The 17,461-nt window shown below is 33.6% G+C and overlaps 1 protein-coding gene across 6 annotated transcripts in view; it reads right to left on the bottom strand.

Moving 5' to 3' along the window:
* Positions 1-17,461, bottom strand: part of SCLT1 (sodium channel and clathrin linker 1) — a 214,980-nt gene that overhangs the window by 79,592 nt on the left and 117,927 nt on the right. For all 6 annotated transcript variants that reach the window (XM_063664122.1, XM_054486821.2, XM_063664124.1 and 3 more), the window contains exons 10-13: positions 15,302-15,392; positions 10,158-10,249; positions 4,879-5,056; positions 2,295-2,393 (exon numbers count right to left, since the gene is read on the bottom strand). In XM_063664122.1, coding sequence (XP_063520192.1) covers positions 2,295-2,393; positions 4,879-5,056; positions 10,158-10,249; positions 15,302-15,392 — 460 coding nt within the window. The remainder of the gene's footprint in view (positions 1-2,294; positions 2,394-4,878; positions 5,057-10,157; positions 10,250-15,301; positions 15,393-17,461) is intronic.

Below are 17,461 nucleotides of genomic sequence, written 5' to 3' on the forward strand. Positions count from 1 at the left end.
ATTAATGTGTGTTAGGTACTATTCAGAGTGCTTTACATGTATTATCTCGTTAATTCTCACAAAAATCCAGTGAGGTTGTTATTATTTCCATTATAGATGAAGAAGACTGAGGCAGAGAAATTAAGTCATAAATGTTCCTATAATATAGAAATTTTGGTTCTTATAAGCCCTGTCATGTCTGTCGCTCTCTCACATAATTTCTAAATTATGTTCTTTTTAGTGTCTAGAAATGATACAGCTAACTTGAGGGTTTATGACAATAAGAGGGTACATATTTTGAAATACATTTATAGTAATCCTGGCAAATTCAGACGAATCAAACTATTCATGCCTTTTAAAAGGACTGTGTAGAACTATTGACACTGATGGCATATCATACGTAAACTACTATGCTCCAAAGGTCATATGGAATTTCCTAGAGTTAGCATCTAATGAAACAAAATGTAAACTTTTGTCATGTGAGGAAACACACATTTCAGTGAGGTGGTTTACTGTGATTGGGGTTTTGAAGTCTGTAGAGGGACTAATATCCTTCTCTTGTCCTAACCTCACTTTATATAAGCATTTCCCTCTATAATTTTATGAATAGTAAGGACATTATAAACCAAATAGTAAGATAAACTATTAAGAAATAGGAAAATCCAATAATGGTACTAGCCATGATTTAAAATCAAAAGTAAACAATGTATTTTTTTACGAATTTTATTTATTTGAGAGATATCTAAGAAATAAAGTATTTTCATATTTTAAAGAAATAAGCCACTGTCATATTTTTTTTCAATTTTATAGCCAGAACAGAAATATGTGACAATTTATTCATTATATTTACTTTAGTCAATAGGAAGAGATACATGTAAAGTTATTCTCAATTTAACAGATTAATTCTACATATTTGAAGGTCATGCTGTGAATAATTTGGGATTAAATGAAATTCACAGAACAATACTAAAAATAGTGGCTATCTCTGGGTATTAAACTTGTAATTTTAATTTTCTTTTATACATATTTTTCATTTATACATATTTTCTTATACATATTTTCCATTTCTTTTTACAATGAGTATTTGTCACTTTTAATAATAATTTTAAAAGTTTACTTAAAAAAATAAACTTGGCAACAGTGTGGAACTCAGAGGGGGCAAAGACCCAGCAAAACGCCTGGCACACAGGAAGTGCTCAATAAATACTTCCCGAGTGAATAGTTGTAATGGCAGGGAAAGGCTGGCTACAGGAAATCAACAGGAACACCTAACGAAGGATCAATCTGGGACTGACTACAGGAGTAAGTTCACTTTCAGACATGTTGAGCTTCAGATGCCTGGTAGGACTACATATTTGAATAGGGAAATAATTGGATTTTAGGAAGCATCTGTATTTTCTGTTTGCAAAACATTTGGAATGAATGAGATCACAATGCTTTTGAAAAATTCTACTTAGATTATTTAAAGCTTCATGCGAAAGACGACCTTCATCAACCTCAAAATCAATTTGAATTTATTTTAGGATAAGGAAATACAATTAGAGGAATGCTCATACCAAGAATACTTTAATAAAATATTTTTATCATTAAAAGTATAAAGTTTATTAATATTTATTTTAAAAATATGTCATCAAGAATATTTTAGGCTATAGTCCAACATTACAGTACTCTCAACTTCACAAATAGGAAAGACAGAGCTCCTGCAGAAAGGATACAGAAGATTAGAAATTAAAAAGCCCACGGTTTACTTTGAACTCTGCCTTAAATTAAAAATTTTATCTTGGGAAATTATCTAATTTCAGTCATATAAAGACGAAGTACTAGATTTTTCTCTTTACACCATGATTCTGTAAAAGTAATAGATTTCTAAGAAATACTTCTGCAGGAAGAAATGTTATACAGTGGCTTTGTGGAAATAAAAATTCTACCACTTAGTTGCTTGGGAGAAAGCAAACATTTTAACTTTATTTTTTCTACACTGATGAAGTTTTGAAAACCAGTTTAAAACTACAGTTCACCTAGGAGAGAAATAATATTGCCCACAAAAAATACAGATAAGGAAAAAAAAGGAACATCTTTATTTTACCCAGTGGAGGGGCTATACAGTATATCCCACGATCCTACTGGAGATAATTTTAAAGGAGCCCTTACTCAGTTCCTTTAGTTAGTTTTTAAACACTTATGTTAATAATTTCATATAGTCTTTATAATTATGTAGGCAAGTATTTTAATTTTAATTTACAAATATTTAGGTAGAATTTAGTTTTTAGTTGTGACTTAAATTCTGAATTTTAAATATAATTAAAAATCCTTACTTCTTTCTTGGTTCTTATGGTAGCATCTTGTACAAACCGAGAAACTGTCTCTTTCATTTTCTCTATGTCTTCTTCTTTTTGCTTTTCCTCAAGTAGAGCCTTCAGAAAATAATCATTTCATGTTATAGATAACATCATTATTAGTAAAGATAGTAACGGGTAAAAACCTATCCACTAGTCACTTTCTATAAACACCTTATTCAAAACTTCTGGGACATCTCTACTTGAATATCATGTTGAAATCATGAATGATATTTATTTTCCCTAACCTCCTCACCTGCCCTTGTCTTAAATAAAGATACTTTCTCTATGGTATTTATTTCAGCCAATGTTTCCAACACCTTTCTAATCTCTACAGCCAGAAATCTTAAAACCATTTTTGAATTTTCCATTTTTTCAAGTCCCTATATAAAGTAAATCATCAAATCTAGGTATTGTATCCTTATAAGAATCTACTGAATTTCTCTCTCTTTCCATTATTTAGTATTATTCAAATTATGTCACTCATTAAGTCATAACTTGATCATTGCAGACACCACTTGTTTGTCTCTTTGATGTGTTTCTATCATTCCAATCATTTCCATCTCCTGCCAAATAAATATTACCATAATCCTAGCTCTGCTGTCAGTCACACTCCATTTCCTTGCTTCTCTGTGAAGCAAAACTCTGTAACTTGTTCATCTCCAAGACTTTTCCTCTCAATCTCTTTTATACTCCCTGGAATCAGGCTTTCACCACCATGATCTCCATATTGATTACCTGTAAGTACATTTTCAGTACTTCTTTACCAGCAGCACTTGAAATATTTACTTTCCTCTCCTTGTTATACTTTCTGAATGTGATTTTCAGCACATCACACACAGTACTGGTTTTCCTCCTACCTCACTGATCATTCCTCTTCAGTCTGCATTGCTGATTCTTCCTCATCTACTGAACCTCTTAATACTGGACTACCCAAGGTTCACTTCTTGTCCCCCTCTCTATCTGTCCTTCTCTTAGTGGTCTAATCAAATCTCATGGTTTTAAATATCATTTATATGCTGACAATCCCCATATTTACATCTCTAACACAAACCTTTTTTCTGGGCTTGGAACTCCTTCAATGAGGCCAAATTGAATCCATTTTAAATCAACATGTAAGTGGCCCTGTGTTGTTCCCACCATCTTCCAAAGGTACCATACACATTCTTACCTCTGTTTTTTTAAAAATTGTTTTTTAAGATAAATTCCCTCCACCTTAAACAAGTAAGATAGTGAGAAGTAACAGCTGTTCTTATGTAATAACCTTGAGGGGGAGAAGGGGAACTATGCTAGGCTGTACTTCCTGCCTTGTCTGTATGATCGGTTGGGAGAACCTTTGACTTTGAACAAGCAACTGAAGATGGGAACCCTCTAGCAATTAAGCAATGAGTCAAGGAGCAGCTTAATATTGTAGCCATAGACAGCCTCTGTGAGGGTCTGTTGACTTAAGATTTGAGTGAGAAGATTTGGGAAGAGGATGGGCAATGAGTGTTCCTACTATTTTCTCTGTCCACTGTGCTCTACACAAGATGTTTATTTTTAATGGCTTGGTATAAGAGTGCTCATACAAGTAGGCTTCAGAGGGTAGAGATAAAAATTTTTTCTTGACCTTAATTTTTCCAGCTGATTTAGGTATTCAACACAATTCCCAAGCATATTATGTCTATTGTGTGCCTCTTAACCATTCTAAAAGACAGTATTCAGATCACAGATGAAAATATTAGTTGAAAGGCATGATAAACACCTTAGCATTTCCACAGTTAGGATTTAGATAATTAATTCTTTTTTATTTATTAGCTTCTCAATATCCAACTTACACTATGTTCTGTTTTAGAGCTCTCTTGAAAAATCCTCTGTAAAAAGGGAAATAAAAAGAAAACAAAGCATTTCCTTTGTACCCGTATTCTGCATATACTAGGCATTCAATAAATGTTGGTAAATAAATTAATGACTTAATGAACTCTACATAAGGGAGGCCGCAAAATAAACATTAAAACATTTGTTTTGTGACTTCAATAAACTTAAATGTATCATTCATAGAGAAGCAGTATATGACAAGGAACACTGTATTTGACAGCACAGGAATCACAATTGTTAGAGAATTAAAAAAGAACAGTGACATCAAGACTTCAGTAAATAAATCTTTAAAGCCAATTAAGCTTCCACTTTATTAAAGTAATTGAGTATATGATGAAGGGGAATAGAGACGGGTAAGATTTATCAGATTCAACTGAATAAAATATAGGGTATACTGAAGTAAAGCATTGTTAACAGTTTTTTTTTTTTTTTAAGTATGAGACTACAGGGGATGAAGATTAGTTACGCAGTATCTGGGAGAATAAGAAAGTCTGATATTTATACATTATTTTAGAAAAGAATTGACAGTTTATCATATTATGATATCTGGTTTTACCATCCAAGAATATGGATGATTACTAATGAACAGAGTAGCAATTTCACTTTCATGCATTTATTCAACAGCTATTGAATCCCTTACTGTGAGGTCACATGGGAGAATAGTCAACATTTTATTATATCTAAACATATTTACTAGCTTTCTTACCTGACTTTTTTGAAGGTTAGCTTCTTCTAAGAGTTGCATACTATTTCTGGCTCTTACAATAGCCTCGTATCTCTCACTTTCTAATTCATTGCACTTTGCTTGTAGCTCTCTGGTCTGTTTTTCCAGATGTGTATTTTCGGTTCTTAATTGGTTGGCTTCTTGGATTGTCACACATAATCTAGAAATCAATAATTACACTGGGAAAGTTAAACTTTTTTAAAGGGAAGGAGGGAGATTTACTGAGCATCTACTATAGGACAGGTATTATGCCAGTAACTTTCACATGTATTAATATTTTCTCATTTGATACTCATTACCCTTCTATAAAGTAGGTTTTACTATCTCCATATCTTCATTTTAAAGAACAACAAACATACTCAGAGAGGTTAGGCATTTGATTAAGGTCATAGGGCTAATGAGCAGTGGGGCTGAGACTGAGCCTGGATTTCCTGATCCTAATTATGTTATACTTGTTATGGTATCACACTGTATTATATAGTTACATGACAATGATATAAAGCAAACACTTAAGAAATGAGTTGTTCTTTACATTTATATGGTCTTTTCTCTTTTCTCCCCTTTCATACTCTCTACCCAGACAAGCTATGTTAACTTACTAATGTATATCTTAAAATAATTTTCTCAATATTCATATGATCATATGTACATACATATATACTCATGTTCATATACACACAAATATACACACATATTATACATACAGCGAACCACAGGAGCTTTTTAAACTTTTGTTATAACAATAAAAATCATAGTATACACCCTTTTCTGTACTTGCTTTTCTCATCTAATAATATAGAAATCTCATCAAGTTAGAAAGGCTCCTTCCTTTCCTAGTCTAATGAATGTAACCTCATCTCACTGTTAATTTGCATTTCTCTATTAGAAAGTTTAGGCAGATTTTCTTCCTTTTGTAAGCCATATGGATTTTGTTCTTTGAATTTCTTCTAATCTTCTTTGCATGTTTTTTTCCGATGGGTTATTTACTTTGCTCTTCCCTTTATAAGAACTCTAAATTATAAATATTAACCCTTAGTCTGTCCTTTATGCTGCAAATTTTTTTTTCCAAATCTACTTTTTTGTTGCTGTTGCCTGTTGACTCTATTTAGGGAATCTTCGCCACACTAAAAATTTAATACAGCTAAATTTGACTATTTTTTTCAACTTTTGGGATTTCAGTTTTTATAAAGATGGTCTCCTTCATCCATAGATTGTCAGTGTAATCTCTTAGATTTCCTCCAAAGATTTCCATGACTTTAATTTTTACCCCTAAATTTTTAATCCTGACTCATTTGAATTTACTCCTGAATATGATGTAAGAGAAGAGTCCAACTTAAGTTCCAGACTAATGGCCAGTTGTATGAATACCATTAGTAACTAATGAATTTAAATACTCCTATTATCATCCCCAAAATATGCAAATTCATATATGCAAATATCATAATTTACTAGTAGATTATGTTGCATTGATCTGCTTATTTATTACATGCTCAACTCATTTTAATTTGATTATTGTGGCTTTATAACATGTTTGGTAAGATTTATTTTATAATTTTCTTTGTTATTTGTTATTTTCAGGCATTTCTTTTTTTTAAATAGTAGAAGCAGCAGCCTTCTCTATACTCCCCACTACCCACATCAAAACCCTCTTCCTGTCAGTCAAGTGGTTTATTTTTTCACGCATTTGGTAATTTTTGATTAAGTTCATATCTGTCTAAACTTAATCTGTGGGAATCCTGAGGGGTCTGTGTTCAAAAATATTTCCCCCAAAGGTTTACTATTTCTTCTTCCATGCACCAGGACTCCCTACCAATCTGTTGCCACTTTAGTTTTTGGGGCTGAGGTTTCCAAATGAACAAATAGTATAATATTAAACAACAGGCTCATATGAGGGCAGAGTTATGGTTACACATTCTCAGAGAAGACTACAATGATTGTTATGATTTCTTTTTTCCATTTGGCTACATGGTGGAAATAGTTTTATTTGTTGGCTATCGTTGTTAAGAGGCAGGATTTTTTTCTATTCTAGCCTTTTAATGAGAGTGTAGTTCCTTCAGAGGTTCCAGCCTGCCTAAGGACATTTACCTTCTTGCGACATTATACAGATCCAGCCCTGACTTACTTGGCAGGGAAGTCATTTATTTATCATTCTTGTTTTAGCTTCCTGTTTTTGGTTTTTTTTTGTTTGTACACTTGAGAATTCCCAACTATATAAGTTGAGCATTTAAATGTAATTAAACAGTTCATGCTATAAAGTTTTTATGCTATTAGCATTCTAATATGTAAGTTAAAGAAACAACTTTGAAAACAAATCATGTTGTAATTTATCAAGATGCTTACATTAAGAGGGTTTTTTTTTTCAGAATATTTAGTCTGACATATTATGTGAATGGAATAGTCTGCACAATCATTATTAATCATTACTTTGTTTTCCTCCATTTCTAACCTGTGTTACAGAATTATTGGTCCACTCAAATATCTGCCTCAAATATTAAGAATAGATGTTAATTGTATATTATGTCTACTGTATCTGGCTTTTGTTCTTCCTTTATACTGATAATATTAGACTTTACCCGAGCCAAGAAAACAGGGATGGCTAAGAAATCCTCCCACCCTTTTTCTCTAAACCCCCTCTCTCATTTTGTGTTTCAGAACAGAGCTAACAGCATAAAACAACCCTGCTCTCGCTCCATCCCTCCTCATGACTCCCATAAGACTCATGCACACCTTGTTTATCCGCCTATGTAAAACCTCAGACCCCTTCCTTTTCTTTGAAACATTCCTCATTAATGAGCATTCTCCCTACTGCAACAGCCTGAATAAAGTCATCTTCTGAATTATCTGGTACATTTGGTCTTTCACAGTACCCAACTAAATCTTGAGGAAAAACAATTGTATCTAAATTCTGTTTTTCAATCACTTTCATATTACTTTTCTCAAGCTCTCATTTACATATATCCTATGGTAACTTAGCTTTTAAAACGTTTTCAGTCTAGGAAGTGAATACTTGCTGAAGAAAGGAGAAAAAAAGTGATTTGGATTCTGATTAAGTAATGAATGAGATATAAATCTGGGTGCATTCTTTAGTAAATATGGGTGAAATCTCAAATATCAATTCAGGCGGATAGTGGCAGCCAACCAAGAGTCAATTATATTATTGAATAATTTTCTTTCCCTAACAATTTAAGCATATGAGTAATGAAGGTCAGAAGGTAGTGGGGGTGATTATACAAGTAAGTGATTCCTTTCAATCAGACTTCATTTAAGTTTTTACTTATTTTTTAAAAACCCTATTTTTAATAGTAGTATCCATTGGTGAATTTTCCCTACTGATGATAATCCTTTGTATTTGTTTAAATAGGTATAAATGTTGTTTAAGGACTTTCCTCTGTCATCTACGGAGATAATCAGATATCACCAGATACTGGCCACTCCTAGAATTCCAGAACCTAAAACACTGGCTGGTACAACAGTAGGTGCTCAACACATGTTGAAAACATGATGCTTCACCTGTGAATACAAAAGTCCCTCTTAGGAGGAAGTCTTAAAGACTTTTCTTCTAACAGTGTATGGAAAATCATACCTAGTCATACTGGGGCATATCTCAACTATCTCTTAGACCTTTTTCTACTACTCCTGTTCAATAGGCATAAAAATAGAAGTTTCAAGTATGCTTTGCGTTTGTCTCCTTTATACTGCCCAAAATTACCACAAACAAACAAACATACAAAAATTATTAAAACTTCATTTCACTTCTTTTCTTCTCAAATCTAATTATTATTGATTCCTTCAAGGATCATACTTGTTTTCCTCTACCTATATTAGTTATTCTAAATATTAGTACACAAAAGGCATTGTTGATGTGGGAGGGGCAGGCATATATTTATTGTCACTTTTATTATAGTCGTGTCAAATGAAAAGATTTTATTAAACAGATAAACTATTCATTTATAGCAAAATAAAATCATCAAAGCACTTGGAAAATGTCATCTTTTCAAGATGACTTTTAGCATCTGGTTAAAAATTACTTCTTAGCTTTAGAAAAAGACAAATATATATTCTCCCTACCTAAAATAAAGTCCACAATCTAATATCAAGTCATGTGGCTCAGCTTGTACAAAGAAAAAAGATTTTTAAAAAAGTACTGCATGGACCATTCTGATATACCAGTGTCCTATACTCAACAGTTTGCAACTATGATGGTATTGGCGTTTGAAATGTGTGGGGACATTTGGTAGTTACAATGCTAAGAGATGCGACTAGAATTTAGTATTTGGTGCCAGGGATGCTAAACATCCTGTAGTTATTGGCACAGTCTCAAACAACTAAGAATTGTCTCACTCAAAAAGCCAATACTCCGGTTGAAAAACATGACACCAATTGATGATGGTTATCAGGGCAGAGATGAGTGATGGGTAAAGGTATCTGAAGGGCCACTGCAAATTAGAATTCCCAAGAACACAAGGGAGAACAGTACTGGGGAGCAGGATGCACTAGCACCTTGCCTTCTGGAGGACCAAAAGAATTGATGATCAAGTTTCAGCTTGCAAGATTTTTCTGACATATTACGCCCAAGATGCAAAAAGAATCTACATTTAGCTCTTGAAGCTAATCCTTTTTGTAGGATTTATGGTTCATGATTCCTAAAAAATAGTTTTTAAAAATACCATTCCTCTCCTTTCTTGGCCTTCCATTTTAATGGTTTATTTCTACTGTAACTGTATTATTTGTAGAAGTACAGAATTATAGAGGGGTTGAGGTAATATCAAATTTCCTCTTAACTATGATTTTAAAATTTTAACCGCTCTTTAGAAGAAAGAAAGATTTTAGGTTACTGAGGGTCAACTATGACTGAGGGTCAAACTCTGCAGGATGACCTGAGGAGAAATGAAAATAAAGGTGTGCTTTGTGCTCTGCAGTACTGATACAAAAGCATGATATCAAGGGTTTTACTTGTTTCCCAAAAAGTACTGGACTAAATTTGGTACAATTATTCTCATTCAAAGTTAAATTAATGTACTTAGTAAAGGTTCTAAAATCATATTAAACAAATTATCTTTGAATATATATTCAAAGTATAGCAATCTGTTGAATATAATTTTTAATAAACAATGTCGATTAAATCAGATTTTACACCTATGATTATAGTTTTGATTTAGAGTTTATAAAATATTTATTCTAGTAAATATCACACACTGAAACTCTATTGTAAAATATCTTTTAAAACATATCAACAAAGCTAGGTGCATTTAACAATTTACCTTATTTCTAATTGTTTTATACTAGACTGTAAGTGCTGTAAGCGCCTATCTGATGCTTCCTCTCTTCCATGGGCAGACACCACATCCTTCTCCTAGAAAATAAAGAAACTAGAAGCTTACTTTGAGTATGTGAAAATTCAATACACCATTATACAGCATAAAGAAAACAGTTCATGCTATAAAGTTATTATGCTATTAGCATTCTAATACGTACATTAAAAGAAACAATATGACTTTGGAAACAAATCATGTGTATAATAAAAAGGAGGGGAGAACTTCATCATCAATCCTGTGTTAATAAAAAATACTCAAAACAGTTATTGCACTTAGATTTGTACCAATATTTCAAACTATTTCTATAGTACAAGTCTAACAAAACGAGAGGGATTTCTATGCAGATAATGTGCCTTTAGAATATGCTCTCTTAACTATATTATTCTATGTCTCATTAACTATCAAGGTAATCACAGGGTCTTTCTTCTTTGACATAGTGATGCTTTGACCTATATTAATAAATTTTACTTGTATCAACTTTCTAAGGAAATTTCTTGTTCATCTTTTCTTGCTTCATGTGTTAACAAATATTTTTTATGATGCCATAACTTTTTTTTTTTTGAGACAGAATCTCACCCTGTCGTCCAGGCTGGAGTGCAGTGGTACGATCTTGGCTCACTGCAACCTCTGCCGCCCAGGTTCAAGTGATTCTCCTAGCTCAGCCTCCCGAGTAGCTGGGATTACAGGTGCCTGCTACCACGCTCGGCAAATTTTTTTATTTTTAGTAGAGATGGGGTTTCACCATATTGGCCAGGCTGGTCTTGAACTCCTGACCTCGTGATCCACCCGCCTTGGCCTCCCAAAGTGCTGGGATTACAGGCGTGAGCCACCGTGCTTGGCCATTTTTTTTTTTTTTTTTTTTTTTTTAGGGTCTTATTATGTTACCTAGGCTGCACTCAAACTCCTTGGATCAAGTGATCCTCCTGTCTCAGCCTCTCGAGTAGCTGGGAATACAGATGCACACCACCATGCCCAGCCTAAGAATGTCATTTTAATTCCTCTATTGCTTTTAGGTATATCTGTTTGAACTATTTTTTAGTGGTCGCTGTAGAGATTACAATATGCATCTTGAACTTACCCAACTTATTCAGAGTTAATATTTAGATAATAGTTCAGAGAAAACACTGGAACCTTGCAACACTGTATATCCATGTACGATCCCAGTCCTGAATGCCATTGTTGTCATATATTACATCTGCACACTTTACAAATCCATCAAATATGGTGTTATTAGTTCTGCTATAAGCAGCCATCTTTTAAAGATATTAAGAGAAAAGTATGTACACATGTTATTTCATATTTGCCATTTCTGTTGCTTTTCGTTTCTTCTTATATCTGAGTCGCCATTTGGTGTCATTTCCTTTTAGCCTAAAGAACTTCCTTCAGAATTTTTTGAATGCAGGTCTGCTGGGGACAAACTCTCTCATTTTTGGTTTATTTGAAAATGCCTGTATTTTGCCTTCATTTTTGAAGTATAACTTCACTGAATATAGAATTCTTAGTATTTTTTTTCTTCAGCATTTGAAATATATTATTCTAATACTTTCTGTTTCCACAGGTTTTTTTTTTTTCCTCCCTTCCAGCCTTCATTTTTGATTCAAGGGGTACATGGGCATGTTTGCTACATGGGTAAATTGTGTATCAGGGGGTTTGGTATACTGATTATTTTGCCACCTAGGTAATAAGCATAGTACCTGATAGGTAGTTTTTCAATACTCACCGTTCTTCCATCCCCTACCCTCCAGTAGGGCCAGTGTATATCATTCTCTTTAGTGTCCATTTGTACTCAGCGTTTAGCTCCCACTTATAAGTGAGGACATGCAGTATTTGGTTTTCCGTTCCTGAGTTAATTTGCTTAGGATAATGGCCTCCAGCTGCATCCATATTACTGCAAAGGACATGATTTCATTCTTTTTATGGCTGTGTAGTATTCCATGGTGTACACGTACCACATTTTCTTTATCCAGTCTGCTGCTGATGGGCATCTAGGTTGATCCTATCTCTTTGTTATTGTGAATAGTGCTGTGATGAACATACATGGACATGTGTCTTGATGGTAGAATGATTTATATTACTTTGTTATATACCCGGTAATGGGATTGCTCAGTTGAATGGCACTTCTGTTTGAGTTCTTTGAGAAATCTCCAAACCTCTTTCCACAGTGGCTGAACTAGTTTCCATTCCCACCAGCAGTGGATAAACATTCTCTTTTCTCAGCAATTTTGCCAGCATGTGTAATTTTTTGACTTTGTAATGATAGCCATTCTGACAGGTGTGAGATGGTATCTCATTGCGATTTTGATTTGCATTTTTCTAATTCATAGTGTTGAGCATTTTTTCATTTGCTTGTTGGCCATATGTATATCTTCTTTTGAAAAGTGTCTATTTATGTCCGCTGCCTACTTTTTAATGTTTTTTTTTCCTTGTAAATTTGTTTAAGTTCTTTATTGATGCTGGATATTACACCTTTGTCAGATGCATAGTTTGCAAATATTTCTTCCCATTCTATAGGTTGTCTGTTTACTCTGTTGATAGTTTCCTTTGGTATGCAGAAGCTCTTTAGTTTAATTATGTCCCACTTGTCAATTTTTGCTTTTTGCTGCAATTGCTTTTGGAGTCTTCAACATAAAATCTTTGCCAGGGCCTATGTCCAGAAGTGTTTCCACAGTTTCTTGATGAGAACTCAGCCATTAATCTTATCATTGCCTCTCTGTTCAGGTCATTTTTCTATTGCTACTTTCAGGTATTCTCTTCATAATTGGCTGTCAGTACCACTGTGATGTATCTCAAAGTGATTTTGTGTTTACTCATTGAGATTCTTAAATTTTAATGTTTTCCACCAAATTTAGGAAGTTTTCAGCCATTATTTCTTTAATTTTTTTCTGCTCCCATCCCCCTCCCTTTGGCAGTTCCAATTACACTTATGTTGTATTGCTTCACATTGTTCTACAGATTTCTGAGCTCTTGTTCATTTTTCTTCAATCTTTTAAACTCTCTGTTCTTTGGACAGGGAAATTTCTATTGATCTGACTTCAAGTTCATTGATTATTTCTTCTGTCTTTCCCAATCCATTTTTTAGTCCATCTAGTGAAATTTTTATTTCAGCTGCTGAACTTTTAAGCTCTAGAATTTCTTTTTTAAAAATTATGTTCCAGTTCTCAATTAAAATTATCTATCTCTTCCTAGAGACTTTAATTTAAAAATAGATTTTAATTCCTTGAACATATATATAATAGCTGACTGGAAGTCTCTGTCTGCTAAATCTAACAGATAGATCCATTTAAAGTCAGTTTCTAATAGCTTCCTCCCTCAGCACCTCCCCCACAAGTATAGGTCATACTTTTCTGTCTAGTAATTTTTGAAAACTCAATAGTGTAGATAATACATTGCAGTTACTCTGTTTTGTTCTTTTGAGCATTAAATTTTTATTTTTATTTTTTAGTTCAAGTAGACAATTACCTTGCTTGGCCTTGAAATTTGAAATCTGTTCCACATACAGTAGGTAGCAGCTGATATCTGTAATTAGTTCTTACTGCTTTCCACCGTTGCTTTTATAATTAGGCTCTGTGCCTACATAATTTGAAGATTAGTCAAGATTTGGGCAGAGTTAGGGTTCATCATCTTTGTGGTTCCCTTGCTTCTAGAGATTCCCCTGTAATTTCCAGCTGCCTTTCCAGCTTTGGGCTTTGTCCTCTGATACTTCAAACAATAAGGAAGTCTTCAGTATGCTGATGCTTCAGTTGCACACATTTCTCACACGTATTCAATTACAAAAAGTAGCAAACTCAAATATCTAGTTTCATATATCTCTATCTTTCAAAAGGAAATTTCTCTTAGGTCTCTGCCTGCTTCTTCACTGGCCTCTCTGGGGTCGCTCCCCTACTTCCATATGCATAATTTAGTTGTCAGGCATGAATTTGGTAAGAAATTACACTCAGAATTTGGCTCTCACTTTTTCTGTGTGTTTCTCTTGTTGCCAGTATTTCTTCTTTAAATTTCCTACTGCTGGCCGGGAGCGGTGGCTCACGCCTGTAATCCCAGCACTTTGGGAGGCCAAGGCGGGCAGATCACAAGGTCAGGAGACTGAGATCATCCTGGCTAACACGGTGAAACCCCGTCTCTACTAAAAATACAAAAAATTAGCCAGGCGTGGCGGTGTGTGCCTGTAGTCCCACTACTTGGGAGGCTGAGGCAGGAGGATGGCATGAACCTGGGAGGCAGAGCTGGCAATGAGCCGAGATCGTGCCACTGCACTCCAGCCTGGGTGACAGAGGGAGACTCTGACTCAAAAATAAAATAAAATAAAATAAAATAAATTTCCTAATGCTTTTCTAGCCCTAAACTTTGACCTGGGTACCTTAAGCCCATACAAAGGTGTTTTCTGAAGCCACAGCTGTGGCGGTTGGGAGAACCATCAGGCCAGAAATCCAAAATTTAACAATTCTTATTTCTTTTACTTCTTTCTGTTTTGAGTGCTTTCTGGTGTTTTAAAAATTTATCCAAGTTTTAAAAACCCTATGGGAGGGTTCTTGTAACACTTAAAAAAATCTACCATTATTAGAAATCTATAATCAACTTTTTACAGATTGGAAATAAGGCTTAGAAAGTTACATAGCTAATAAGTCCCAGAGTGAGAATTTTCAATAATTATATCTATCTAAAACTAAAGCCTGACTTTTCCTTGACATCCTTCTGAAATTTGTCTATTACATATTAAAAAGAACCAGAGTCTATTATGCCAATAAATACTTTAGTAAATAACATAAAAGTAGTATTAAATGCTTGTTTTCCACCTGCAAATAACCAGTTAACTGAAACTTGATCTTGTATCAATTTGCGTTTCAGTAATGATGTGCTTAGGTGTGATTATGACGTTTTATTGAATTAGGCTATAGAGAATGGAAATAAAAAATTCTTGATGAAGTTTTTTTCAGTAATATAGTTTAGCTTCCTACTTTCATATTTTAAGGGTAATAAAATAATTAATTCATCTTCTGACAACCCTTTTTAACACCTAATCCAAAATAAATCAACAAAATAGAAAGAAAACTATGCAACAGGTACCCATTTGTCTTAGAAATAGAAAATACCTTCTTTTTCATCTGTCCCTGCAGATCTTCAGTCACATTAGTTAACTCTTCCACTTTTGCTACAGCAACTCTCAGCTCTAATTTGGCTTGCCTAAAAAATAAAGTAAATTAATAAACACTGTTTTCATAGACCACTAAGAATAAAAAATTAGAATAGAAATCTAAATTTGGTAAAATCAGTTCTAACTCTTGTTTATCTAAAATGAATCCATGGAATAAATTTTGGAAGATTCCTTTATTACTAATGAAATGCATGTAGAAGAGATTAAAGGGGAAAAAATATAGCTGAATGGTGAAGGGTATGAAGTAGACGTCATGAATGCTGTATTTGGGTAAATTATATTATATACCAAAGTAATTCAATAAATTTCTTGAAAAAGCACTTTATCATCTTGATACATTATCTAACAAGAGCTCCAGTGCACTAAGAAGAATATACTTATGTCTATAATATCTTTTTAGATAGAGATGGAGATATGCTGCTGATTGGACTTTCTATGAAAATGAACTTAAACTTCAATACTTTGATCATTCTATAGACACCAGACGTTTGTATTATGTAAACACTTAACATAAATTAAAACATTTGTCCCACCATAATACAATGTTTATTTTCTTCAGAGACTGTATTGGCAACGAATGAAAAAGACAAATTTTTTTGAACATTCTAACAGAATCAAATAAGTTTCAATATCTTCTTGACTCCTCATAGGAAATGATTTTAGAACAATAATATAAGACTTTCTTAAACAGAAAAAATGATTTTTAATATCATCATAATTAAGCATTAAGTGAGTATAAAACCCTTTGATTATCTAAAGAACATATATTTTTAAGAAGAAAAATACTTTAGCGTAGGAACTATTCCCTATTTCTTAATTACATTTTATGTATGTATCTAAATGTAAATCATATTTGTGCTATTAAACTTACAGAAATTATTTGATGCAAAATTCACAAGTAAATGTTAATTCATTTCCTTTTGACTCTTTGTCTTTAAAACTGCATTACTTATATAGTTATAAATTTCCTACAATACAAAATACAAATCTAATAATAGCTGATAATATCTCAGGTAGTTATTAGTGCCAGGGACTGTTGTAAATGCTTTGCAGTCATCTCACTTGACACTCAATAATAACTGTGAATTAAGACTACTATTATATCAAACTGAAGTAGAGGAGAGCAAGGTTGATAGAGGTTTACTAATATGCCCTAGGATTCACAATAAGTAATAAAACTAGTATTTAACGAGTCTCCTATGACAGACTGCCTACCCCCACATGGTCCTAATAACATTTTATATGATGAGGCATTTAAGAAAATGTTTTGCTTTAAATTAACCAAGATTATAAAAAAAATCCAACAGGCCAGGCGCGGTGGCTCATGCCTGTAATCCCAGTACTTTGGGAGTCCAAGGTGGGAGGATCACGAGGTCAAGAGATTGAGACCATCCTGGCCAACATGGTGAAGCCCCATCTCTACTAAAAATACAAAAATTAGGTGGGTGTGATGGCGCACGTGCCTGTAGTCCCAGCTACTTGGGAGGCTGAGGCAGGAGAATCGCTTGAACCCGGGAGGCAGAGGTTGTAGTGAGCCGAGATTGCACCACTGCACTCCAGCCTGGTGAGAGAGCAAGACTCTGTCTCAAAGAAAAAAAAAAAATCAAACAAAAATAGATATTTTTCATTTGCAAAATGATTCACTAAAGGACAAAACAAAAACCACCTTATTCATGTAAAATCTACGTCAGGCTGAGAGATAATTTCAGGAGTGTATCTACAATCTAAATCAACAAATGATTCTACCAGTTATAAAATCCTATATATTTTTAAAGGAAAAACTTAAGGAATAATATATTTAAGTAGTAAGGATAAAACTGAGAAAACTCTGAATAAGCATAGCAACCACACTGATTTGGTTTTCTTACCTTCAGAAAGGATAAAATAATTGCTTGTTCTACTTGTTTCATGGGATTGCTGAACAAGTAAAAATAGATAATGTATATTAGAGTGTCCTGTAAACTGTAAGCAAGATAAGGTCATAGCATGATCAAGGGGAAAAAAAAAAACAAACGTGTTGGAGACACAGGAAGCAAGGTACAATGTGGAGAACATTAGAGGCAGGGACCCAATTCTGTCACTAACTAGTAATACGTCT

The sequence above is a fragment of the Pongo pygmaeus genome, chromosome 3, assembly GCF_028885625.2.
Source record: "Pongo pygmaeus isolate AG05252 chromosome 3, NHGRI_mPonPyg2-v2.0_pri, whole genome shotgun sequence".
Classification (NCBI taxonomy): Eukaryota; Metazoa; Chordata; class Mammalia; order Primates; family Hominidae; genus Pongo; species Pongo pygmaeus.